The 26,651-nt window shown below is 51.2% G+C and overlaps 1 protein-coding gene across 5 annotated transcripts in view; it reads right to left on the bottom strand.

Annotated features, from left to right (window-relative positions):
- NCK2 (NCK adaptor protein 2) overlaps positions 1 to 26,651 on the bottom strand; it is a 160,062-nt gene that overhangs the window by 29,548 nt on the left and 103,863 nt on the right. For 4 of the 5 annotated variants that reach the window (XM_062210039.1, XM_062210037.1, XM_062210036.1 and 1 more), the window contains one exon: positions 13,448 to 13,689. In XM_062210039.1, coding sequence (XP_062066023.1) covers positions 13,448 to 13,673 — 226 coding nt within the window. In that variant the 5' untranslated portion in view covers positions 13,674 to 13,689. The remainder of the gene's footprint in view (positions 1 to 13,447; positions 13,690 to 26,651) is intronic. The other variant, XM_062210040.1, reaches the window with a different exon arrangement.

Raw genomic sequence — 26,651 nt, 5'->3', positions numbered from 1 at the left:
TGGAAGAACCCCCATCCCCTACTCCGCCCCCCACTCTGCCTTTCAAATAAAATAAATCTTTAAAAAAATCAATATAGGGGCCAGTGTTGTGGCATAGCAGGTAAAGTCGTTGCCTATGATGCCAGCTTCCTATATGGGTGATGGCTCTTGTCCCACCTGGCTCCAGTTCTTATCCAGGTCCCTGCTAATGGCCTAGGAAAAGCAGTGGAAGGTGGCCCAAGTGTTTGAGCCCCTGCTACCATGTGGGAGTCTGGAATAAAGCTCCTGGCTCCTGGCTTCAGCCTGGCCCTGTGCTGGCCACTGTGGAGGGAGTGACCCAGCAGATGGACTATTTCTGTCTCTCCCTCTCTTTCTGTAACTCTTTCAAAATAAATCTTTTTTTAAATAGAGATGATTCCATTAAAAAATATAACTCTGAGAATGCACAAAGGCCCCACTGAAATCAGGGAAGGGAGGACTGTCCACTCAAAGGAGAAGCAGAACACTTGAGATAGAGTGGAGACGTCTTACTGCTTCTCTCTCAAGTTACAAGGTTTTCAGGAGGATGGTCCTGGCTTTGCACTGCTCTGAAATGAAGACACAGTTTCTCAGAGAGGGACTTGCTCCAGCCAGCCTGCTTGCATGACACACAGGAGGGGAACAGGACTCTTCTCACTCCCAAAGAACATTCAACTCAGAAACACTGCTAAGACAATGAACTATAACGACAAATGCACTGCAGAGAACCAGAATCTCTGTTTACATGATTTACAGACTACACAAACACACTGAGCATCCCCGCCATAAAGAGCCAGGAAGAACATAAACGGAAGTAACTCGGTAAATCTCTTTTCCAGCAGATCTCAGGAGCGGCCATCCTGCAGGGACATTCTCGTGTCTTCTAGACTGACTGTGCTGTGACAGCTAGAACTGAAGACATCAGAAGTCACCTATGTGAGGTGATCAGGATCATACAAGGGCCCTTCAAGTTCATGGGAACATGGAATAAAAAGGGAAGTTTATTTTGGTGCAAAAAAGTTTTAAAACTCATGCATACTGTTTTAATAATATGCAATTTTCCATGAACTTTTCGATGTTCCTTTGTGGGTGTGGATTTTCAATTTGTTCGACATCAAGATAAAGAAATATATATTAAAACATTTTAATTAGCCGGCGCCGTGGCTCACTAGGCTAATCCTCCGCCTTGTGGTGCCAGCACACCGGGTTCTAGTCCTAGTCGGGGCACCGATCCTGTCCCGGTCGCCCCTCTTCCAGGCCAGCTCTCTGCTGTGGCCCGGGAGTGCAGTGGAGGATGGCCCAAGTCCTTGGGCCCTGCACCCCATGGGAGACCAGGAGAAGCACCTGGCTCCTGGCTTTGGATCAGCGCGGTGCGCCAGCCGCAGCGCGCCAACCGCAGCAGCCATTGGAGGGTGAACCAACGGCAAAAGGAAGACCTTTCTCTCTGTCTCTCTCTCTCACTATCCACTCTGCCTGTCCAAAAAAAAAAAAAAAAAAACATTTTAATTATTCATTTTCATCTTATTTCAGAGGCAGAGAGGGAGAGAGAGAGAAAAGGGGGGGTACCTTTGATCTGTTGGTTCACTCTCCCAATGCCTGCAATTGCCAAGGCAGGGCCAAGTCAAGTTAGGAGCCTAGGACTCTATCAGCATCTTGTACATGGGGGACAGGGACCCTGAGTCACCACCTGCTGCCTCCCAGAGAGCTAGCAGGAAGCTGAACAGGAAGTGCAGCCAAGGCTCCAATCAAGACTCTGATATGGGATGAGGGCATCTGCTCCTAAACCTATCTTTTCGTTCCATTTCCCTTGAACATTCTGGAGCACCTGTGGAAATGCATATAAACACTGGGAACTCTGGGGCCAGCGCTGTGGCTCAGCGGGTTAAAGCCCTGGCCTGAAGTGCCAGCATCCCATATGGATGCCAGTTCTAGTCCTGGCTGCCCCTCTTCCAATCTAGCTCTCTGCGATGGCCTGGGAAAGCAGTAGAAGATGGCTCAAGTCCTTGGGTCCCTGCACCCGTGTGGGAGACCCAGAAGAAGCTCCTGGCTCCTAGCTTCAGATCGGCACAGCTCTGGCCTTTGTGGCCAATTGGGGAGTGAACCAGCAGATGGGGGACCTCTCTCTCTGTCTCTACCTCTCTCTGTAACCCTAATAAATAAATAAAATAAATCTTAAAAAAAAAAACAAAAAAAGCCACTTGGAACTTAGATACAGATGATAACTTCTGTTTGATGAGATCATAGGAGATTTGTGTTCGTCTTTATGTGTTTTAGTAGTTTCTAAACTTTTTTTTTTTTTTTTTTTTTTAGTAAGTATGCCTGTTTTTAAGACTGAGGGCAGCTGATTCATAGTTGTAGACAAGTAGACAATTTGGAGATTAAAATCCAGAGGCATATCTGTTTGCAGAAACCGACATCACACAAAGACACTGTGGGAGGCAGAGATGGCTGAAACATCTGGCCTGCAGCACGTGTATCCCAGTGCTCCCAATGGAAGGTGGCCCTGATAGGGACAAGGCAGCTAGATAAGGGCCATGAGCTAGAAGCCACATCTCCCCCTACCCATGTAATCCTAGTCACCCACCTGTCCATCAAATGACCGCTCCCCTAGGATGTATCTCCACTGACCTGGAGGTGGTACCATGTAACCACTCCCCTTGCCAAGCTCATAAGAATCCTGGCAATGGGGAAGGGTGTTCACTCCCCTGTGGGCTCAGAAGAGGCAGGTACCTGAAATCAGTCTCCCTGTCCCTCTCCCTCTCTCCCCTTCCCGACCCACTCTATATTCTCGAACATGGTCCATGTGTCTGTGAGACTTTCTTACCTTTTTAATAAACTTAACCACTTTGTTAAGCTGTATTTGTGCCTGTTCTTAGAATGATTCTCTAGGGGTGCCATTGTGGCCTAGCATGTAAAGCTGCCACCTGTGACGCCAGCATCCCAAATGGACACTGGTTGGAGTCCTGGCTGCTCCACTTCCAATCCAGCTCCTTGCTACTGCACCTCGGAAAAGCAGCAGAAGACGGCTCAAATGCTTGGGCCCCTGTGTCCACGTGGGAGACCTGGAAGAAGCTCCTGGCTCCTGGCTTCACCCTGGCTCAGCTCCAGCCACTGTGGGCATTTGGGGAATGAAGACCTCTCTTTCTGTCTCTCCCTCTCTCTGTAAGACTATTTCAAATAAATAAGATAAATCTTAAAAATAAAATTTAAAAAAAAGAAAGTTTCTCTAGGTAAGAGGCAAGAGCCTGGAATAGGGATTTTTAGACCCCACCTAGCCCACAACAGCTCCAGTAAAGATCCATCTATAAAAAAGGAGGTGAGTTCCTTTGACACACAGCTTTCGAATCATTTTATTTAATTTTTAAAAATATTTTGTTTATTTGAGAGAGAGAGTTACAGACAGTGAGAGGGAGAGACAGAGAGAAAGGTCTTCCATCCACTAGTTCACTCCCTAAATGGCCAATCTGATGCCAGGAGCCAGGAGCTTCTTCCAGGTCTCCCATGTGGGTGCAAGGGCCCAAGGACTTGGGCCGTCTTTTACTGCTTTCCCAGGCCATAGCAGAGAGCTGGATCGGAAGAGGAGCAGCCAGGACTAGAACCCACGCCCATATGGGATGCTGGTGTGGCAGGTGGCGGATTCACCTACTGAGCCACAGTGCTGGCCCCTTCTGAATCATTTCAACTCAAGGCTCCTGCTCACTCGCCTCAACTCCAAGGAACTAGGCAACATTACCAGTAAGTGAACCCCTGGGGGCCAGGGAGAAACCGACAATGAAGGGACTGTCCTCCAACATCCAGGACCTACACAGCAGGGACCACAGATAACCAAGCAGCCACATGGGTGGGGCCTGGTGGCCACTGAACTCACCACAGTCCATGCCAAGCAGGGGCCAACCACACAGGAAAGCCATCTCCCTGCCACCCCCAAGTACATCACCTGTTGGGTGTTCTTGGGCACATCACCTCACTTCCAGAACCTATCTCCCTTGCCCTGAGCACAACGAGGCTGTTCTGATTGCAAAATCTCACCTAGGAATCCGCAATGGGGGGGCTTGGTTGGATCTTTCTGTATTTCTGGTGCAGGAGCTCTTTGCTTGGCTTCAGGGTGTGGCCCACACTCCTCTCAGTAGGGAGGAGCCTGGGGCCTGGGCACCCCCTCCCGGAGAGCAGCAGGGCGCGTGAGCTTTCCTGGCAGAGGAAGGCTGGGATGATGGCTTCTATCTGCTCAGAATTCCTACTTCAATCACTGACTCGCACCGGCTTGCTCCCCCCGGCTTTCTCCACCTCCAGACGCTGCTCTGTAGGCCTTAACTGTGCCCCAAGCCAACCACCTGCAAAGAACCGTGGTGGGGGTGCCCGCTCCAGGTCACAGAAGAATCGAGAAGTGGACAGGAGGCTGCAAACTTGGCCGAGTTCCTCAGGAGCTGCCTCAGAGCTCCAGAGAGCAGTACTGACAGGAATGCAAGAACCCAAATTCCCTGAAACAAGGGAGCGAGTGCTGTGGTTGGAATGTGCCCGGTTCAAGTTCACGTGTTGGACACGGAATCCCCAGTGCAGCAGTGTGGTGGGGTGGGGTCTTTATGAGGCAATTAGGGCGCGAGGTCTCCATGGCCACCCGTGGACTAATGTGATTCCTGTGGGACGGGTTAGTTACTGGCTCCCCTGCCCTCCCCGGGCAGATTCAGCAGGAACGTGCCCATCAGGGGCCCGGGCCATGCTCTCCGACTTCCCGGCCTCCAGAACCCCAAGAAGTCAACTTCTTTTCTTTAGAACTCACCCAGTCTTTCTGCACTCTGGTATGGCGGCAGAGAACAGACAAAGCACGTCGTCACAGAAACCCGGATTTCGTGTCTGCCAAGCCCGAGGCCCACGCTTGAAGCACCCTGACCAACGGACAGCGGCCCCCACCTCCCACTCAAACCACACCTGCCCTCGTGGCTCCGTTGTTCCTCCTACCTCCCCGATTCTCTCCCACGTGCTGCTGGTTGTTCGAGCTCGAAAGCCTTGACTCACCCGTACTTGAGGCTTCCATGGCCTTTCCACGCCAACTCCTAGGGGATCTCCTACAAAGCACCCCCTCCCTCCCTCCCTCAGTCACCCTCCACTGCCACCGCTGAGCCCAGGGCTTGAGATGCCATCTCTGGGTCACCCTGAGGCCTTGTCCCCAGCAGTCTCTGCCCTCTCCAGTCCTACCCTGCAGACCAGGATGATATCTACTGTGCACTCAAAGTGATGCGTGCATGGGTGCGTGAACCTCACTCCAGGCTCTTGTCTGGTACAGAGACCGCGTTTCAGGTGCAGACATGTACAGGGTGCACAGTGGTCAGAAAACTTATTCAAAAGGTGAGAAAGTGAATACACATGCTCGCGTGAGCCTGGGCTGCCCCCCACGCAGAAACACCTGTCATGAGTGGGCAGTGTGAAGCAGGTGTGTCCCGGGAAAGGGCATGCCCTGATTGACAAGTGGGAAAGTAGAATCACACATGGGCCCTTGCAGCTCACACAGATCTGAACCAGCCACCCAGTTACACCACATCAGAAGGTCAACTCCTCCCTCCACGAGTCCCGTGGAACCCGCGGGGGTTCCCTCTTCAAATGGAATCAGGCCAGTGTGGGCACTACAGCCCCTCAGACCTCCCCAGCACTCCTGCTCGCTCCCTGAATGTCCTTCTACACACCTGTGGATTTCAGCTCTGACCCTGGGCTCACGCTCTCCCCTCCTCTGACGGAAACCCCACCTGTCCAGAGTCCACCCAGTCCAGAGGATTCTTAACACGAATGACTTCATTCACTCCCCTGAAGTATTAGGTGGCCGTCACTTGTCCATTATACACACGAGACAACTGAGTTTAATGGTTGTGAGTGTGTGTGTGTCTAAAACTCTACAAAGTCCTCTCTCCTAAGTACAACGCTCCACTGCTTTCTGAAGATACAGGTGTAGAAGCTGCACAGTTTAGCTCAGTCCCCAGTGAGACAAGCAAAAACGATGCTACCGTTTGACTGAAGAAGGTCTATAATTCTGGTTATTGCTTTCTCAATTATATGCCAAGCAGAAAGCCAGGACCTAAGCCGGATCCCGAGGAAATCACACGTGAGTGGGCCCTCACGTCTGGTCTGAGCACGCCCTAGCATACGGCGGCGATCCCGACTTCACATCCCCATCTCTGTTGCAAAGCCTTTGGGGACCGCTTTCAAAGGTCACCCGGCAGGGTATGGGACTTAGGAGGCCTCGGCCTCGGCTTCCACGATAACCAGGCTACAGCAGTCGTTACCCACTTTCAATTCAGACCTGGGTGGTTCTGTCCCTGCTCGCACCTGGGAGGAACTTACAGTCCCAATGACAGACCCAGAGCTCTGCGAAGCCTCTCAATAATTTCCCAACTCGGCGGCAAGCCTGGGAGCTCAACCCATTCGGAAGGCACGGATGACACCGGCTCTGACAGTCTGGGTGGATTCAGCCCCAGGCGTGGAGGGAAGTCGCTGAGTGGGCAGAGAAAGTTCTCGGGTTTGGGGGCGGGGGACACCCTGGGATACTGCGACACCCGGTATTTCTGACTCTCCTGCGTTCGGGCCAATCGCAGCAGATGCTCCAAGATACCTGCTGGTTGTGCAGAGCCTCACGCCAAACTGCAGGCACCGTGGTTACACGTAAATGCCCTGATAGAGCAAGAAGCCAAGTCACCATGTCTCCTCGACCACAGGCCACCTCTGTGGCTTGGGGCAGTCTCATGCGTCTGTTGGTTTTCATGTACAGCAAAGGTATGAGAACAGTGCAAAATCAAGTCTTTCCTATGAGCTACATGAGACTCAGCTGCCAAGATGACATCCCATTCCCCCAAAGATTTGTGTTTGTTCAAAAATAAGGTGCTGTGGCGTAATGGGTAAAGCCATGAAGTAGCCAGCATCCCATATGGGCGCAGGTTCAAGTCCAGCTGTTCCACTTCCATCCGGTTCTCTGCTGTGAACTGGGATAGCAGTGGAGGATGGCCCAAGTCCTTGGGCCCCTGCACCTGCATGTGAGATCTGGGGGGAAGCTCCTGGCTCCTGATTGGAGCAGCTCCGGCCGTTGCAGCCATCTGGAGAGTGAACCAGCGGATGGAAGATGGAAGATCTCTCTCTCTCTCTCTCTCTGCCTCTCTGTAACTCTGCCTTTCAAATAAATGAATAAATCTTTAAATACACAAAAAAAGGACATTCACTAAATTAGGAAACTTACAGGAGAACATTATGACCATCTAACCCACCTACCCCTTCCAAGTTTTGCTAATGAATGAGATCCTAGTTTTTCACCTGTAAAATTAAGAACCTGGTATGGCTAGTTTCCCCTAATGTTCCATTAAGTGCCTAAGTTCCGGACAGAGTCAAACGCACAAAGAGGCCTCACCACTGAATCCAGATAATCACCGTGGGATAGGGAAAACGTGGGCTTCCAGCTGGCACCCTGATGGGTGTCCTCCCATGGCTGGCATTGCTGGGGCTGTCACTCAGCCGCTCTCACGCTCAGCGTTAACTGTCTCATCTGTGATTTCTGACACCCGGCCCTGGGGCTGCGTTACATATCTTCCTACTAACACTGACGTTTTCATAAATTCAGGTACCGTGTAACTGAGAGCACCTTACGTGACGATTCTACTGCCTGTACCTTTCAATCCAAGTGCAATCGGTGTGCTTATACCACGAAGCACGGGCTCAGGCGCCCCCCGACTCCAGTCTGCAGCCACTGAATTCTCCCTGGACAGAATTCGTGAGTCCTTACGACTGATAAGAAACAGTGGCTTGGTAAATTTCAAACTGCTGTATCAACGTCAAGTGCTGTGCTCACAAGTGTATTTATGCAACTCAAGTACGTTACAGGCAGTGTTAGTACCTGCAGGCAAAGCCTACCTTCTGTTCTATTCAGTGGTCCTGAGACTCTGTCTCCCCTCCCCATTTGTTTGTTTATTTATTTATTTGAAACTCAGAAAGAGAGGGAAAGACACACACATACAAGAGAGAGAGGGAGGGAGGGAGGGAGAGAGAGAGATCCCCAAATGATCACAACAGCCAGGGCTAAGTCCGGAGCCAGGAGCTTCATCCAGATCTCCTACATGGGTGCAAGGACCCAAGCACTTGGGCCATCTTTGCTGCTTTCCCAGGCACATTAGCAGGGAGCTGGATCAGAGGTGGAGCAGCCAGGACTTGAACTGGTGCCCATATGGGATGCCAGCACTGCAGATGGTGGCTTACACCACTATATCATAGCGCTGGCCCTTGCCTGCTACTTCTTGGAACCGGTGTACTGAACCCAGTGCAAATGTTCTAGGCCAGAATAAGCTTAAGATAAATCATGAAATAAGACTGTGACATCCAGAGTCAAGTGTAGTTTGTGAAACACTGGTGTGCTTTACAACAAATACAACTCAAATGGCTCTCTACCCCTAACAGAGGCATATGGATTCTTTCATTTTTAAAATGGCCCACGGTTTTCTATGAGCATGGCCACTGTCACTGCCTGCCTGGGCATCAGACTGGGCCCTCCGTGGGCCCCTGGCCACAGCAGGGAAGGCTCAGCACTGGGGGCGCCCCGCCAAGTTGACAGAGCAGGGCCTGGCTAATCCAGGTGTGAGGTTGGTGAGCACCCTCACAAATGTCCCGCCGCTCCCTCCGGCACCAGCACACAAGGGGGCTGCATTCGCACTCCCCCTCTCCAGCAGGGCTCCTCCAATTCTGCCCTCTCTGGGCCTCCAGGTCTCTTGCCCTCCACCTTCCTCCATCTGTGTGGTGGGGGTGGGGGTGGTTCTGAGTTGCCGTTTTTCCAAAGACAGTGTACAGCTCAGGGCCTGGGCACAGGGGTTTTGCCACAAGCCCATGAGCTGAACCCACGGGCGGAAATCCTGGCGCGCGCTCTGAGGCTCCACTTCGCTCCCATCAAATGATCAGAATCTTGATTCCTGAAACCAAGGATGAGCTCCACCTGCTTCAGGACCACTTGATAACAGAATCACACAGCTGTGCCCCCAAGTGTCTTTGATCAGTTCGATGCCAAAGTCAATCCTGGCAGGGAGCTGCTGCTAGGATTCTGTCAGTTTCCCCCCAGGAGCCACACCTTCCCAACTGTCCAAAAGCTTCAGCTCACACCAGTGGAAAGGATGGAACACGACAGCTAACAGCTGGGAGCCTTTTAGCCGCTTCTCTGTGCTCCCAGATCCGGACTGGGATCCCAGAGGAGAGGACTCTGGTGATAACCCCTGGCCTTCGGTATGGACACACTGGGGCAAATGCTATGCCCAGGGACCTATGCCTCCAGGGAGGAGATCAGAAGCGGGCATGTGTGCCTTTGAACAAACCTCCCCAGAAGGACATAAGTCATAAACGGAAGCGGAACTTTCTGGGTAACCTGCATCGGCTCACAGACCCCCATCTACCACTGAAGAGGGAATTCACCTTGCGAGCCCGGGTGGATTCTAGCTGGTGTCACAGAGTGGTTAACAAAAGCTGTACTTCAGTGGCTTGAAGGGAAATCTTTGAAAAATAACCTCCCTGGGAGCAGCTGCCCTGTCTCGAAAGAGTGAGCACGGTGCCTCTGTGATTCCTAACTGGGATGATTTGGCCAAAGCCAGACAGCAGGCCAAGACCACGCACTGCTCAGCTGAGCACTGTGCTGTGCAAGCCACTGAGAGTGGACACAGCTCCTGACCATCACGCCTCGTGATCCTGACCAGAGTTCTCTTCACCTATCCGCGACCCTACGTGGACTGCGCCAGGAGACCTAGCATGGGAGTGCTTTGCCCATGTGAACACGGAGCTTCTTAGTTTAGTTCAGCTGCGAGTTATTAAAGGAAAAGAAGGAAGCGTAAGCCTTTTTTGGGAGAAGTCCTTTTGTCACAAGCACTGCTTTCATTAAGTTATTCTAACGAAATACAACACGTGACAATATTAAGCTCATTATCTATAGTGCAGCAAATGAGTACAAAAAAAAAAAAAGCAGGAAACCTTACAGCATGAAGCTCACATGCAACCGGACATGTGGCCCCACATTCATAACCTGTGGCTTTACTGGGGAGACCAGAGCTGTTCTATTCCAAAGTGGGCATCTGCTGGGGTTTAATTAGGTGAATTCTCACAGAAGTAAAAAATTAAAGATGTGGATGACACCGTCGTGGTTATGACAGGTACCCAGTCTCGTTTCTGAGGTTGTTTCCACTCCTGAGACACAGCACAAACCATTCCTACTGGCTGCACTACTGGTCTGTAATTCTGATGGCACACTGGGACAATAACTACATAGGAAGCCATGAGCATTTTTGTCTCCAATCTTTTTAGCAAAAGACACAGCGGGGTTGGGTTAAGTTGTGGCCAGGGATGCCCCATCCCGTTTCAGAGTGCTTGGGTTCAAGTCCAGCTCCCTGCTAATGCCTCCGGGAGGTAGCAGACAATGGCCCTACTACTTGAGTCTCTGCCACCTATATGGGAGATCTAGATGGAGTCCCTAGTTTCTAGTTTCGGCCTGGACCAGCCCTGATTGGGCTTTTAGGGAGTGAACCAGCAGATGGACGATCTTTCTCTCCCTCTCTCCCTCCCTTTCTGTCACTCTGCCTTTTTAAGTAAATAAGTAGATAAATCTTTTAATAAAAAAGAAACTAGTGGGAGGCAGGAAGGACTAGAGGAAGTTCTCACCTCCCTTCTTGGCTGCAAGCTCTCCACGGGTGCCGGACTGTGAAGAAGCTGTCACGGGAGGAATGTGATTTCCTACCCAGGGCTGGTGTGTCCCCTTCCATTGCTGAGCAGGTCAACAGCGGGCACACTGAGATGACGGGGTCCCTCTCTGTCCACAACTGCAAGCCCCGTCCATGAGCACGATAAACACAGTAAAAGAAATAAACATCGTCTCCCCGACGATGGGCACCTGACCCCCAAGAACCACTGCACTCTGGATGTCCACTGCTACGAGCAGAGAGACAGAGAGAGCAAGAAGAGCCTCCCCGAACCCCAATCCGCTGGTTCACTCTCCAGATGCCCACAACAGTGGAGGCTGGGCTGGGGCTGAAAGCAGGACCCAGGAGCTCCCTCTGCTACATGGAGCCGTGGTGGTTTCGCTGTCACTGCTGGCCCCCAGAGAGCATCAGCAGGAAGCTGGAATGTGAAGCAGAGCCAGCCGGAACTCACATCCAGGCGCTCGGATGGAAGAGGCAGGAGTCTTAACTGCTGGGTCAAACACCCCTCCCAAACAGAAGTCTTTTTTTTAAACAGTATTTTTACATGTTGTAAAATAAAACAAAAAAATTCTGCATTGTTTTTATAATATATAAGCTTAATACAAGTGCTTCCAAAGAACCGTGTACCTGCATTGAGAGTGAAACCTACGGCAGAGCTGTCAGGGTACAGAGGAGGAGATCCGCTCAGCACAGCAGAGACGCAAAGTAACAGCCACGGGGAGGAAGTCACAGACGGCAGAAACCCGATTCTATTTAAGGAAGAGCTTTCTAGCAAACTGTGTTCTCCAAACATGGAGCTGGCCAACTCCAGAAGTGGAAGCAGAGCGGGGCAGCTGCCTGTCGGGATGGGGCAAGCGGGCTCTGCGCTGGCTCCAGGGGGTGCGGGTGGGTCCAGCCCGAGAGCCCCAGAGGACACAAGCGCACCGACCGTGGCTCACAGAAAACCCACAACAGCGCGCACAAGATGTGGTGCACAGCCTCAAGCCGAGATTTTGTCCTTTTCTGGGAATCTGCAGGGGACTTCTAGATGATGCCCATGGCTTGACTGGCCTTATCGGACTGCCTACAAACTTCCGGGCACTTCACGCTTTATTACAATCTTGAGAATATTATAAAAGGAGCAGGCCAAACTGGAAGACCAAACGAGGCCACGCTGCTTAGCAGCTTGGGAAAAAAAAAAAAGCACTCTGGCTGCAGGCAGAAACCGGGAAACTGAGTCACGCGAAGGAAGCTCTGGCAATCCTAGAGGGCTCTGCCGTTCCACGTCTTTGCTGGAGTTAAGTGACAGTCGCAAGCAGGGGCCAGCTGGCTTCTCGCAAGTGACACTCCTTTGCAAATAATTAAGAAAGATACAGAGGGGACAGTTCAGTGTTCAAGGAACCAGACTGCTCATGAGAAGATGGGATTTCCACATCGGGCGCAGAACCTCTGCTGGCTGTGACCTGGCAGGACTCACCTGGCGCCCTCTGCCTCACCCTCTCTCCAGATCCGGGAACACCCTCATCTGTAACGTGGACACGCTCCCTAATAACTGAAGGCTCTCCAGGGTTTGGAAGAGAGAGCTTCCACTTTGCAAGAGTTCATAAAAGGAACGAGGAACGGAGCCCAACTCTCTTTTCAAGTTTCCCCTGCATTCCTCCCCGCCCCCTCTCAAAAGGAAACAAATCTTATTCAAAATAAACAGGAAAACCTCCGTCTGTGGTGCACAGGGGATACTATTGGCTTATTTCAGTGATAACTCAGCAGTCTTGGGGACAACCAACATGACACCCCTGTAAGGAGGGACCCATTGTTCAAATGCCAGCCCAGAGCCATCGCTCTGCAGAGAGAGCCCCATGGTCCCTCTCTCGGCTCATCTGAAGCCGTGCCTACTGCTTCCTGTAAGCCTAATATGCACACACACGGGCAGGACCGGACACGGTGATGTCACGTAGCTCCAGGAGGCATCTCCTGTGCCCTGACCGCAGGGAAGGAGAGAGGCAGGAGGGGAGCTGTGCAGCCAGAAGTCCCCACCCGCGTGCCCCTCTGTGGCCCCTGCTGTCACATGCTGCTCGCCCCAGCTGCCGCCCTGGCATGCGGCGCCTGGGACCGTGGCCTGAAGCGTCACCAGTTTCAGAGAGGGGGAGATGGGAGCTTGCCACCTCCTGCTCTACGCAGAGAGGCCCAACGGCTGGGATTCTGTGAGATCTGGCAGAACGACAGAAGCAGAGCCGAGGATACTGGTAGGAGTGCTGGTTCGGTTTCAGGATCTTCTGTGCTACGGCCTGAAGGAGGCAGACACCTGTGCAGGGCCCCCAGCACACAGAAGTGTCGGTTTACATAAGACTCCCAACTCTGAAATCCCCAGGAAATGACAAACAAACTTCCCCATCTTGATCTCTAAGTGCTGACAGATTTTTTTTTTTAAGAGACAACTAGGGAAATGTCAACTGTTAGGGCAGGCATGGGGCCTATGGGCTGAAATGCTGGTTAAGACGCCTGTGTCCCACACGGGGGTCCTTGGATGTGACCCCTGGCTCCCGACCCCAGCTTCCTGCCGAAGCAGACCCCGGCGGAGGCAGCAGGTGAGGGCTCCCTGTTACCTAGGCAGGAGACCTGGAGTGAGTTCCCGCTAAGAAAATTAAAAAGCAGACCAGCTGGACAGAGGAAGCACCCGCCCTGGAGCTGCCCAGGGACTCCTTGCTCCACAGGGGGTGGGGGGGATGAGGTGATGGGAAGAGGGGGTGATGGGAATGTGCAGGGTGGGGGGGCCTCACCCAGCGTGTCCTTGAGGTTCCTCACGAGGGAGCCCTTCTTCAGGCTGTTCTTGCGCTCCACATAGTTGGAGGGCACGTAGCCCGTCCTGTTGGCCGCGTTGCGCACCCGCCACCACGTCTTGGAGTCGTCCAGCAGCCACAGGCGCTCGTTCTTCTTGATGTCAAGCTCCTGGTCCTGCTGGGCCGTGTAGTCCCACTTGGCGATAACAATCACTTCTTCTGTCATCTTTCATGGAGTCCTTCTGCCAGCAGAAACATTGGGAGAGGCTCGTTAGACAACCAGCCGACCCCCGCTCTGGCCTCCGCATGGGCCTGAGACAGTAGCCGCTGACAGCTCTCACGAGCGCCCTGCAGCCCGTGCTCTCCCGGGGCCCTGAAACGCTCCACCCTAGACCGACCTCCTCGCCCCAGGCTTGGGGGATGCATATTATAAACCAGGCCCCGCCTCACGGACTGCTGTGCACCGGGACCTCCCCAAACCCTGTGAAAAGCAAAACGAAACCTGCGAACAAGGGTCACGGTGGCAGAACACATCCTGCTCGCCGAAGGGACACTGGCTCCCAAGTGCCGAGACATGGACGTTCCCTCTCGGGATAAGCTGGGTTTTCTGAACATGCTTACTACGAACAAGACCCCCAGACCACTCCTGTTAGCCCAGACTAGCGCAGTACTGGTGCAATGGGCGACCCTGGAAGCAGAAGAGACGCCGGCAGCACCAGGGGTGACAGCAAGGCACCCGGGTTAACCTCAGTCTCTACCACACGCCAGCGTCCACCTTAGGCGGAACTGGGGGCCCGGGCACGGCAATGCTCTCTACTCTCCCTGCAAACACAGAATCAGTCTGGAAGATTCACACTACCACCACAGCCCTCCCCTGGATAGCGACAGCCGCTTCACTGACAGCTGCCCCGACCTGGAGGCAACCCAGGTGAATGTATAAGTGAACAGGTACATCTGGACAATGGAGCGCTAGTCAAACAATAGCAAGACGCGAGCTGTCAGGGCCACGAGACGACACCGCGGAGCTGTCACCGCACACAGCTAAGCGACAGAAGCCAGCCTGAAAAGGCTGCGTGCCGTGCGACGCTGACGAAGTCTCTCCTTGACCAGACTTTGCCCTGGCTGCTCCGATCCCTCCACCCAGGGAGGCCTCAGTGTCTTGTGCTTTGCGCCACCCAATTTCAGCAAGAATCCTGCTGGGTTGGTCCAGCCAGAATCCTACTCCCTTGGCATCCAGACAAGTTCCTTTTTCTCCACCTCCTCCCTCCCAAGGTGACATCCTCACCTGCCATCAGCAAGAATCCTGTTGGGTCGGTTTAGCCAGAATCTCCCGTACTTCCTGACGCTCCTCTTAGCAATTTTCCATCCACCGATCGACCCGACTGCAAAACTCTATTATAGAAGTCCCCTTAAAAAAAGTCTGCCCTGCTGTTCAAATGTCATGAATAATTATTTTCTTTAATAGTTCCCACTATGAGACATTCTGGAAAAAGCAAATCTATGCAGGCAGTAAGATCTGTGCTTGCCAGGGGTGAGGGGGAGAAGAGATGAGTGGGGAAAGCAGGGAGAATTTTCAGGGCAGTAATACTGCTCTGCTTAATTTTCAACTGGTGAGCACATGTCACGATACATCTGTCACGTCCTAGACGACGTACAACATCAAAAGTCAATGTCACACAAAATTACTCCAAAGTAAATGCTCATTAAAATAGCAACAAATCTGGTACCCTCTGCATCTACTGAAACTGACAGACAGCAGAAGTGTACCTAAACAAACACAAGCAATACAGTTATCAACCATTTCATCGACTCCACACTCCATAGGCAGAAGATGGGCTGGTGTCCTTCGGGCAGGAAAACTGAGTACTCCACGTTGAGCTGACCAGACACTTCCCCAACACTTGGCACACGGGACGACGGGATCTGGACTACAGCGCCTCCCTGTGCCCAGCAGACCAGGGCCTCGTCATTCTGTAGGATGACTTCAGGATTACAGAGGGGACCCGTGCTGACTCCAGGGAAGCCCGCACGCCCCATTTAAATAACATGACACTTGCGACTGGAAGCTAAGGCACTTATGAATAATGCATGGCTGTCTCTTTCGTGAATTAATTTCCAAATTCCGAGATAGCAAACCTTTGGGGGGAAGGGAGAACTGTTCTGCAAACCTTATGAACACTGCGCCCACTATCTAAGAGGGGAGCGTTTACACAAAGCTCGTTTCAATAACTGGAGATAATTCTGTTAATCTACTTTGGGAAAACCTCGAGCCCATAGCGCACAGCTCAATAACCTGACCTCTGTGTCGGCTTAGACTTCTGAAAGTCACAAAGGCTGGTTACTAACGGGGGCAACAGCAGTGATAGGCCTGGGGCTCGGAGGATATTCCACTTGGGTACCGGGGACGCTGTTTAGTTAAGCAATTTCCAAAACCGTTTAACAGGAACAGCCCATCACTTAAGACCTATCCAGATGTAGCCAATAAGGGTTGGTGCTGTGGTACAGTGGGCTAAAGCCCTGGCCTGAAGCAACGGCATCCCATATGGGCGCCGGTTCGAGTCCCAGCTGCTCCTCTTCCGATCCAGCTCTCTGCTATGGCCTGGGAAGGCAGTGGAGGATGGCCCAAGTGCTTGGGCCCCTGCACCCACGTGCAAGACCCGGAGGAAGCTCCTGGCCCCTGGCTTCGGATCGGCACAGCTCAGGCTGTTGTGGCCATCTGGGGAGTGAACCAGCGGATGGAAGATCTCTCTCTCTGTCTCTACCTCTCTCTGTAACTCTGCCTTTCAAATAAATAAAATTAAATAATAATAAAAAAAGATGTAGTGAATGAAAGCTCTTTCTAGATTCTTCTGCTGCACAAACAGTAGCTAAGTAAGCAGCCAGCTGGCCACGATCCACTTTGAGGTACACGGAACCTCACTCAGGAGCTAGAAAACACCACTGCCTGAGCTCTATCACAAGCCAGGGGTGTCAGCATCTCCAAGGGGCCTGGGAATGAGAAGTTCCTTACAGCTGGCCAGGCAGAATTCTCACAGACCCAAGAAGGGCGAAACCAAGTCACAGGGCACCTCCTGCTCCTCAGGGGTTCTCCCCTGCGTGACCACACTGAGTGCCCCCTTCAGGAAGTCAGCTCTGAGTACAGGATGTGACGGGCACTTGACGCCTGCCAACATGCTTAACACCTTTCAGGAAGGTGAGGAAGATTAAGTGACTTGCTCGATGACACAGTCACCAGACCTGAGCCCAGTTCTATGCTCCCAACTCTGGGCTCCAGTGCTCACTCGCAGGGGGTGGGTGCAGGAAGGGCTGCGACGTGTGGTCGAGGAATGCCAGGAGCCTTGCCCAGGGGAGAGGTCAAGGTTCCCACGCACCTAGGAAATGACCTGGCCGCACCAATGGGTCTTAGCCCTATTCTAATTGATCACCATCTCCTATCCATAAGAAACACTTCTGGAGGTCGCTTCAGAGGCCCAGCCAATCAACCACAGTCTCAAGCAAGTGACATTCGCCGCTCAACAACTGCCTCATTCCACCCAGTCCAAGATCAACCAAGCAGTCTCTAAACACCTGCACTTCTGGAAGCCACACCTCCTCAATTCTCAGGAAGCCCAGCTCCGCACAGGAGACCGACTTAGCAGCCCCATCTCCCTCTAGGAACAAGGAATCTGTTCAGTTCTGGCTCGGATGAATAAGCAGCTTCCTCATTTCTACAGCGGGCAGGAGCTGCTGCCCCTGGGACCCCAAAACAAACAGGAAAGAAGACCTCTGTCCCCCGTCAATGCTGCCCTGTGTAACCGCAGAGTCTGGTCTTTCTTCTCCGGCCCACATGGGTTGGAAAGATGGGCCAGAAGCTCATTCTGGAGGGCCTTGCATACTGGGCGACAAGCAGGGTTGATTTCCCCGCACTGAGGCCCTGGGAAGCCGTTTCGTGGGAGTCCAGCAAAACTATATGGTGTTTTCTCTCAAGAATAATGTATTATGGTGCACAGGAATGATCAGAAGAGTGAGTGGGGCCGGCGCTGTGGCCTAGCAGGTAAAGCCACCACCTGCAGTGCCAGCATCCCATATGGGCGCCGGTTTTAGTCCCGGCTGCTCCACTTCCGATCCAGCTCTCTGCTATGGACAGGGAAGGTAGTGGAAAATGGGCTGAGTCCTTGGACCCCTGCACCTGCATGGAAGACCCAGAGGAGGCTCCTGGCTTCGGATTGGCACAGCTCAGGCAGTTGCATCCAATTGGGGAGTGAACCAGTGGAAGACCTCTCTCTCTCTCTCTCTGCCTCTTCTTCTCTATGTAGCTCTTTCAAATAAATAAATAAATCTTAAAAAAAAGAGCCCCTAGAGATGACTCATTACTGCCCCCCCAAAAATCATACATACAAACTCGCTTGAATTTCTAACACAGAAGCTCTAACAAAACAAAGTCCAGAACATTCTCACTAACCAACTCCTGGCAGTTTAGGCTGGAGGTGGTATTCGGATTTAGTCTAACAGAGAATCACAGAGGTCCAACACAAAGAACTCCAGCAGAGCCAGTTCAAGGAAACCTAATCTTGCCTTTGTGACGGACGGCTACTGAAACTTACCACCTGGGACTAGCACACAGAGAGAGAAGCCAGACACTTGGTATGACACAGCTGGTAACAGCTTGCACATCACGTCAATGCTCCAGAATAGAGCTTAGCAAGAGCCCTGAACTACGTGGAGAGAAGAAAGGCCCAGAGAGCCTTATAGAATTGGCTGCTTTTTCAAATCTTCGATGGAAGATGTGAAAGCGACAGAAAACAGAATAGCTATAAAAGCTGTCTTGGCTCAACAGTTTCCACTAACCCCTAAAATAACATCAATCCCATTCCAAGACCCTATTCTCTTTCTAAAACAGATCCTGTGAACCGTATCTTGGCCGGGTTACGCATTCTTACTAACAGACAGTGTTCTGTCAACACCCACAAACGGTCACAGATACTCCCGGAGAGGTGACGGGGACCAAGCTGAACCACCAGATTGGCAGGGTAACCGGAAGTCACAAGTCATGGGTCTGGGGTCCTAAACGTGGCTGACGCATTCGCAAGCCTACCCTGGACTTGAGTCTCTTCTGTGACAAAGGAGTCACAGTGCTCGCCTTGCAAGATCCTGCTGAAGATACGGAAAAGCACAAGAGGGTAGTGGCACGAGGCTGGGGCTCAGCAAACTTAGCCCACTCCATGGAGTCCGGCTGTGCCACCCTAGCCTGGCTGCCTCTTTGACAAAGTAAGGTAATACCAGTACTTCATTTAGAAGCTTGTGAAAAAAACAAACCCTTGAGGCCACTGCCCAGCACTGGACGGAAACCACAGACCACCTCTGCGTTCAGGGGTTCCACATCTGTGGGTTTCACATCCATGGGTTCCACGTTCAGATTCTACCAACCAATATTTGAAAATACTCTGAAAAAGAAAAATCTGCATGTATCCTGACCGTGGTCAGGCTTTGATCTTGTCATTATTCCCTAAACAGGACGCGTAACCACAACCGACTGCATTTACAGTGCATCAGGCTTTAGAAGCCGTCTACACACCATCTGTGGTTCTCACGAGATGGATGTGGGTCCCATGCAAACACTCATGATTCTCCAGGAGAGACTGCAGCACCTGCAGCTGCGTCTCCACAGGGTCGGGGAAACCAGCCATGACCGCTCCCAGGGTGATCCTGGAGAGCGGCGTCTGAGGATTTCGTTTTTAGTTGCATTGTGTAATGGTCAAAGACCGTGGCACTCCACACACCGAGGCAGGGCCACGTCCTACCCACCCCTTCCTCCATCCGGACTGGATTTTCTGAGCGTTTCCTAGGCGCCAAGCTACCCTGGTGAGGCAGCCAGACCCAGCATCTGCTCTGTCAAGATCCAAGTTCAAGCGTTAGTGGCACCTCCTCAGAAATATCTCCCCCCACCAATCCAAGTCATTATCGCTGTGCTGGCCACTTGCCCTACTTCCTGAAAAGCATTTAACCCCAGATGACCTCCTCGCGTGTTGTTGGGAGGCGCCATCATGTGCTGACAATGGCTGCCGAGGCTTCATTTCCCGGGACGCTCAGAAGGCTGATGATTCAAGGTTAATATGCCTCTTTCACTCTTCAACCGCCTAGCAGATTCAGCCTGCTAACAGGAAGACCACAGCTGTAGATTCAACACACTGCCAATCATGCTGGGTGATGTAAACCAGAGATGGAGAGCTAGGAGTTCTTAAACTCCATTCAAAATACACGCACAGATTGACAAGTCTGACATTGAACGCCAAGAATATTGCCCTTGAAACTGCAGAAAAATACGTATGTGCACTTGTGTATGGAGACATACCAAAATATATATATATATATATGTCTATGAGGAAGTACAGGCATACTTCAAAAAGCTTGTGGAAACAGAACTAAAAACTTACTTTGGAATACAACAATTTTGAAATCCATGTATACAGTAGGTGTAAAATCTTCATGAAAATGATTATAAAAAAACTACATGTCTTTCAGGAATTTTTGCAATAAAACAATATACTTTAAAATTTTTATTTATTTATTCGGACAGCAGTAGAAAGAAAGAGAATGAGAGGTATCTTTCCCATCTACTGGTTCGCTCCCCAAATGCTCACAACAGCGTTTTGAGTTCAAAGACAGGAGCTAAGAACTCAATCCAGATCTCTTCCTCCAATGGCAGGGACTCAGTTACTTGAGGCATTGTCTGCTGCCTCCCAAAGTGTGCATTAACAGGGAGCTGGGATCAGGAGTGGAGCTGGAACTCAAATCCAGGCGCTTCAATAAGAAACGCAGGCATCCCAAGTGACGTCCTAACCACTAGCCCAAATACACACCCTAATGAATTTTTTTTTAAGATTGATTTTTTTTTTTTTTTTTTGAAAGAATTAGAGAGGGATGGAGAGACACAGAGAAATCTTCCACCTACTGCTTCACTCCCCAGATTGCTGCAAAGGCCAAGGCTGGGGCAAACCAAAGCCAGGAGCTTCTTCCGGTTCTCCCACGTGGGTGGCAGGGGCCCAAGCACTCAGGCCATCTTCCACTGCTTTTCCCAGGCCATTGGCAGGGAGCTGCATTGGAAGTGGAGCAGCCTGGACATGAACCAGTACACATATGGGATGCCAGCATCATCACGGGCAGTACCTTTACCCATCACGCCACAACTCCACCCCTGCATTTTCACCTTTTAAGTCTATTTTCCATGAACTTTTCGAAGTACCTTTCTAATTGGTCTAGTGAATCAACATATGATAGAAGAAACTGAGAACATATGAAAAACAAAAAAACAGAAAAACTCCTATCCGTGCCTTGACTTTCAACACAGCGTCTGAATTATTCAAATATTATCTGTTTCACTAAGCATCCTTAGAATCTTTTTGCTGTTGTAATAGCTCTTGCCTTCAGGAGAAAAAAAAAAAAAAAAAACCACAATTGATCAAATCATGGAAACTCACTCAAAAAAAGCATAGGCTTTTAGTAGATGTGAGAGATAGACTGACAGTCCCATTCATGTCCACACCGAACTGCAGAACCTGTGAGTATGTGCCATACACGGCCCAGGGGAACTCAGCTTCCTTATCCACTGCCCCGGAGACAGGGAGAGGCTCCTGGATTACCCAGGGAGGCCCAGGAGAACCACAAGGGCCCCTCTACATGGGAGAGGCAGGCTGAGCAGTCCACACCGGAAACGCCTGTGCTGCTGCCAAACGGAGCATGCGGTCTCCACGGCTGGAAAACCGTGTCCCCAGAAGCAATGCAGCCTGCTGACACCTAACAGGCAGCCCAAGGAGGAGCCCTGGGCCAGACTCGGACCTCCAGGACTCTGACAGGAGGAACCCGTGCTGCTGTTCTAAAGCCACTGAGCTGGTGGCGGTTGCTACCGCAGCCATGAGAAACTAATACATGAGGGATCCTGCTCAGGTCATGCAAGCCTGGGAATGCTTTCTCTGCTTTCCCCCAATTATTACAGTGTTTTCCTCCCTCGGTGTATATTTGCAAATAGCTTTAAATAGTGCATTTGCATTCGGGAGACTTACTATGAAACAGAGAAGCAACTAAAACTCTTCATTAAAATTTCAAGTTGTGTTGTAGATAAAAGACCTGCCAGATGCCAACTAATCCGACAGGAGTTGGCAGGAGCCTGTGGTCTCCTGTGGGGGAACAGAAAGGCCGGTTGGTGGCTTTTTACAAGCAGTGTCACTAATTACAGCTAATACACTTCAACTTTTAACTAGGATGCACTACGGAATCTAGGGGCTGTTCCAACTCCCCGTAAGTTAATTAAGCTGTGACAAGAGGCAAGGTCTTAATACTTCCTTAAGACACAAACACTCACTACATGCAAAAGAGAAAATAAACACAGCTCCCTTCTCCCATACAGAGGCACAGGGGCCGGTACACAGCGCTGTCTGAGAGGTTATGGGCTCCACGCAGATGGCATGAGCAGCTGACATTTGCCTCCTATCCACATGATAACTGCTCATGGAATGTATACAGCAACCCTCTGAAACAGAGATGACCTGTAGATATATCTTACAAATGCTGAAGCTGCGACTCCGAGATAGTAAACAACTCTGCTGGCTGCCCAAGCTGGAGTGCCCAAGCTGGGATTCAAACCACCAAAAGTGTCTTATCACACAGCCCAGCCTTATCTATTGTCCTCACTGCCTGCTGGTGATAATGACAGCAGAATATTGCTGCATCACTTAAAAACAAACAAAACCCAAATGCCCAGGGGAAGGTGGCTGGGGATAAACAAGAACAGAATTTCAATTGCCTCTGGGTGGATGGGTGCATGGGAGGTGGTGCAGGGAAAGGCCTTGTTTAATATTTTATTGGGGATGGGTAAGGGAGGGCTGAGCTAGCTGAAGGGGAGATGTTTCCTGATTCCAGAGGAGCTCCGGCTCCCTGCTGTGGGGTCCCGTGTGGTGGGGAGCAGGCCGGCTGCACTGCCATCGGGCACCTCCTCTGCACTCCCCCTGAACTTGGCGGAATGTCACACGCTCGGGCTGCAGTCAGTGAGACCTCAGTGCTGCTGCTCCCAGGGCGATCTTGGAGAGGGGCGTCTGATGATTTGGTTTCTAGTTGCATCGCGTAACTGTCACAGACCATGGCCTCTAAGGTGTCCAGAACCCGGAAGTCATGGAGGTCTCCTTGGAAGCCACTTCCAGACACCTGTCCCGCCAATCAAAAGGCAGCAAGGGTCTTACAGCCACCTGGGCACCGGCCAGCTGTGGGACTGTGGTGGGAAGGTGCCAGTCCACTCGGACCTCGGACTCGGTGTTTGCAGCTGAGGTCAGAGCTTCTAGGATTAAATGAGACAGTCCACAGGAAGTACCGCCCCGGGCCAGGCTGGTGAGCACTGGTCATTACTGCCCCTCTGCCTCACCCTGTGTCCCGCTGAATCCCATGGCTCACTGGACTTCAGTCTAACAGTTACAGGAGCTCAGCAAGGCAGGTGCGTTATGTTAAAGGCATCATCGACCAGGAAAGAGAAGACCAGAAGAGAAACCAATGCTCAGAGGAATGCTGTGGATCAGGGATGCCAGAACACTATGAACTCGACTTAGCAAAGCTGTACAGACACCCCAGTGTGTCCTGGGAATATCCCAGCTCCCTTCCTGCAATGTTCCCAGTGTGGCTGATACAAATGACAGCAGCCTGTATCCAGCCTAGAGAGGGTTTTCCTCTCCCCCAGCACCTTCCTGAACATGTTACACACATGGGGGTACAGCCAAGTTATTACAAAAACATAAACTCAGAGAATTGTTGAGGGGCTGGCGCTGTGGTGCAGTCAGTAAAGCTGCTGCCCCGCAGAGACAGCATCCCATATGGGTGCCAGTTCGAGTCCCAGCTGTTCCACTTCCGATCTAGCTCTCTGTTATGGCTTAGGAAAGCAGCAGAAGATGACCCAAGTCCTTGGGTCCCTGTACCCACATGGGAGACCGAGAAGAAGGTCCTGGTTCCTGGCTTTGGACGCAGCCATTTGAGGAGTGAACCAGCAGATGGAAGACCTCTCTCTCTGTTTCTCTCTGTCTCTGTCTCTCTCTCTTTCTCTCTGCCTCTCTGTAACTCCACCTTTCAAACAAATAAATAAATCTCTTTTTTTTTTTTGACAGGCAGAGTTACACAGTGAGAGAGAAAGACAGAGAGAAAGGTCTTCCTTCCATCGGTTCACCCCCAAAATGGCTGCTACGGCCAGCCGCACTGCGCCGATCCGAAGCCAGGAGCCAGGTGCTTCTCTTGGTCTCCCATGGGGTGCAGGCCCAAGGACTTGGGCCATCCTCCACTGCACTCCCGGGCCACAGCAGAGAGCTGGACTGGAAGAGGAGCAACCAGGACAGAACCGGCGCCCCAACTGGGACTAGAACCCGGAGTGCTGGTGCCACAGGTGGAGGATTAGCCTAGTGAGCTGTGGCGCACGCCTAAATAAATAAATCTTTTTTTTTTTGGTTGACGTTTATTCCAGAGAACCAGCTAGTGAAAAAATACACTTAAGTTCCTGGGATGGAGATCACTTGGCTTCTTCCTTTCCTTCTTTGCTGCCTGCTCCTCCCTTGGCAAACCCTAAGTGTCCTCCCTAGCCCCCGGCCCCTCTCCCCCCACAGCCTCTGCAGGCTCATCAAAATTCCCATGGGTTATAGGGCTCTTGACCCCAGGCCTCTGTCTTTAGGGCTTCCAGCTCCACTGCACACCTGCATTTGCACCTGCTCGTTGGACATACCCCATGACCTCAGAGCACCATCTGCCAACTTTTTAAACAGTGACTGTAGTATTATTCGCCTAAGTTCAACCATACAGTGTGACGCAACGTTTTTTAATTGTGGTGAAATCACATGGCCAAGTCCGTCATCACGTTCACCTTTTACACACACGGTTCAGTGGCATTCAGTAAACGCACACTGTTGTGCCAGCACCACCATTGCCCATCCACAGGGCTCTCTCCTAAGCTCCCCCTTTCACCCACACACCCACTGTTCTACTCTCTGCCTCTATGAACTGGACTACTCCAGGTACCCCACATGAGTGGAACCACCCAGGATGTGTCTTTTTGCAATGTCCTCAATTCACTGAGCACGATGTCTTCAAGGATTGCCTGTAATGGGGCATGCACTCAAATATCTCCTTTTTTAGGCCCAAGTAATATTCCATCGCATGCATACGCCACATTTTGTTTGTCTATTCATCTGATGATGGACACTTGGGCTGCTTCTATCTTTTGGCTCTTGTGAAAGGGCTGCTATGAACACAGGGACACAATTATCTCTTCAGGTCCCTGCTTTCAACTCCCGGGGGGATTTAACCAGAAGTAGAATAGCTGCATCATACTGTTAGTTCTATGTTTAATTATTGGAGGAACTGTCAAAGCATTTCCCACAGTGGCTGATGCATTCACAATCCCAACCGCGGTGCACAGGGTTCCAGTTTCTCCACGTGCTTGTCAACACTTTGCTTTCTGGTTTTGACAGGAGCCAGCCTATCGGATGTGGGGTGCACATGATTCCTGAAGTGCGCCTTCTTTGTAGCTGCAGACTCACTATGATTTATTAGCACAGTCCTGACGGTTGTGGATCTGCAAGTGTCTGAAGCACCTTCCTCTCCCCCTCTCCATCTTCGTATCTACCACTGCCTCATCTTTACTGCATGGGTCGGGCTCGGTCTCCCAAATTCAACCACACAAGTCCCTTAAAATGCAAGTTCTATCACTCAGTTCGCGGGAGCTCGCCGGCGGGCAACTCCCCTTCCTCTGTGGAGTGCTGGGCACAGCAGCACTCCAAAGCCTAGAACGAAGTCAACACACGTGGTGACACAGCGGCTTCAGCTGGAGCCTGGGGGCTGCTACTGTACGCCTGGTCTACCTCCCAAGTCACAAGGGTACGTTTTTTCGAGCCGTCCTCAGCTTCCTTCTGGCTGTCTCAAGACATGGATCCCCCTAGAAGAGAGGCTATTGGTGTTCCGTGAGCCCCAAGTGATGTCTCCCTGGAGAATCACTGCCGTTTAACAAGCCAGTTTTGTCATGCACTATTATCTATAAGCAAATGAAATTCCAGAGACCTGCACAGGCACTGCACTACGATTGACACTGCTTCCTGCCAGCCCAGATGACGTCACAGTAATGGAGTAAGAGAAAAACACGAGCAACGGGGAAACACCATCTATGAAACTGAACACTGATGCTTTGGTGAAATCCGACCTACAATATGGGGTGACTGGGCTGCTATTTTTTTTTTTTTCATAACCATAAAACTAGTAGTAACTTTTCTAACTTAACAATCTCCTTCGCAAACATATCAAGCTATAAATGTCACAAACTTCCTCAGTTCTTACAAACGAATTCAACTACAATAATCAATACCTAACTTTTCTCCTTACCGCCTCTTTACTGATGATCCCTGCCTGGTTTGGAAACAGGCAAGGTTGAAACAAGAAGCATCCTGATTTTAAAAAATACCCTCCTGGGGCCGGCGCTGTGGCGCAGCGGGTTAATGTCCTGGCCTGAAGTGTCAGCATCCCATATGGGCATCGGTTTGAGACCTGGCTGTTCCACTTCTGATCCAGGTCTCTGCTATGGCCTGGGATAGCAGTGGAAGATGGCTCAAGCCCTTGGGTCCCTGCACCCATGGGGGAGATCCGGAAGAAGCTCCTGGCTTCAGATGGGCGCGTCTCCAGCCGCTGCTGCCATATGGGAGTGAACCAGCAGATGGACAACCTCTCTCTCTGTCTCTACGTCTTACTGTAACTGTGTCTTTCAAATAAATAAAATAAATCTTTAAAAAAAAAAAAAAACAACCCTCCTTCTTACACAGATCTTATTATATGGTTAGGCTGCCAAATGGTTTATGCCTACAGCCCTAAACATCACGTCTCTGTTTTTTAATGGGAGAGGGACTCACTGGTAGGAAGCCCCTCTGGAACTTCTCCTGTAGACAGGGACCCTCCCCCACTGGGATCTGCAGGAGCCAGGCCCAGGGCAGGGATGTGGGGCCCAGAGCAGGGATGTGGTGAGAAGAGCGGGCCTGGGGAACTCTGAGAGATTAACTCCTTCACAGATACCTATTTACAAATGATTTTGGACACAGAACCGTTAACATTTATTTGTTGTAAATGCATGATTCTTTTAAAGAAATCTTCCCTATGAAAGGGGAAATAAAGATTTCTAGCATCTGTGTTTGATTTTATAAAACAAATTTACTTTTAAGAA

Source organism: Lepus europaeus, chromosome 13 (assembly GCF_033115175.1).
Source record: "Lepus europaeus isolate LE1 chromosome 13, mLepTim1.pri, whole genome shotgun sequence".
Lineage (NCBI taxonomy): Eukaryota > Metazoa > Chordata > Mammalia > Lagomorpha > Leporidae > Lepus > Lepus europaeus.
The sequence above is the reverse complement of the archived record's forward strand: the minus strand, read 5'-3'. Positions and strand labels throughout refer to the sequence as shown.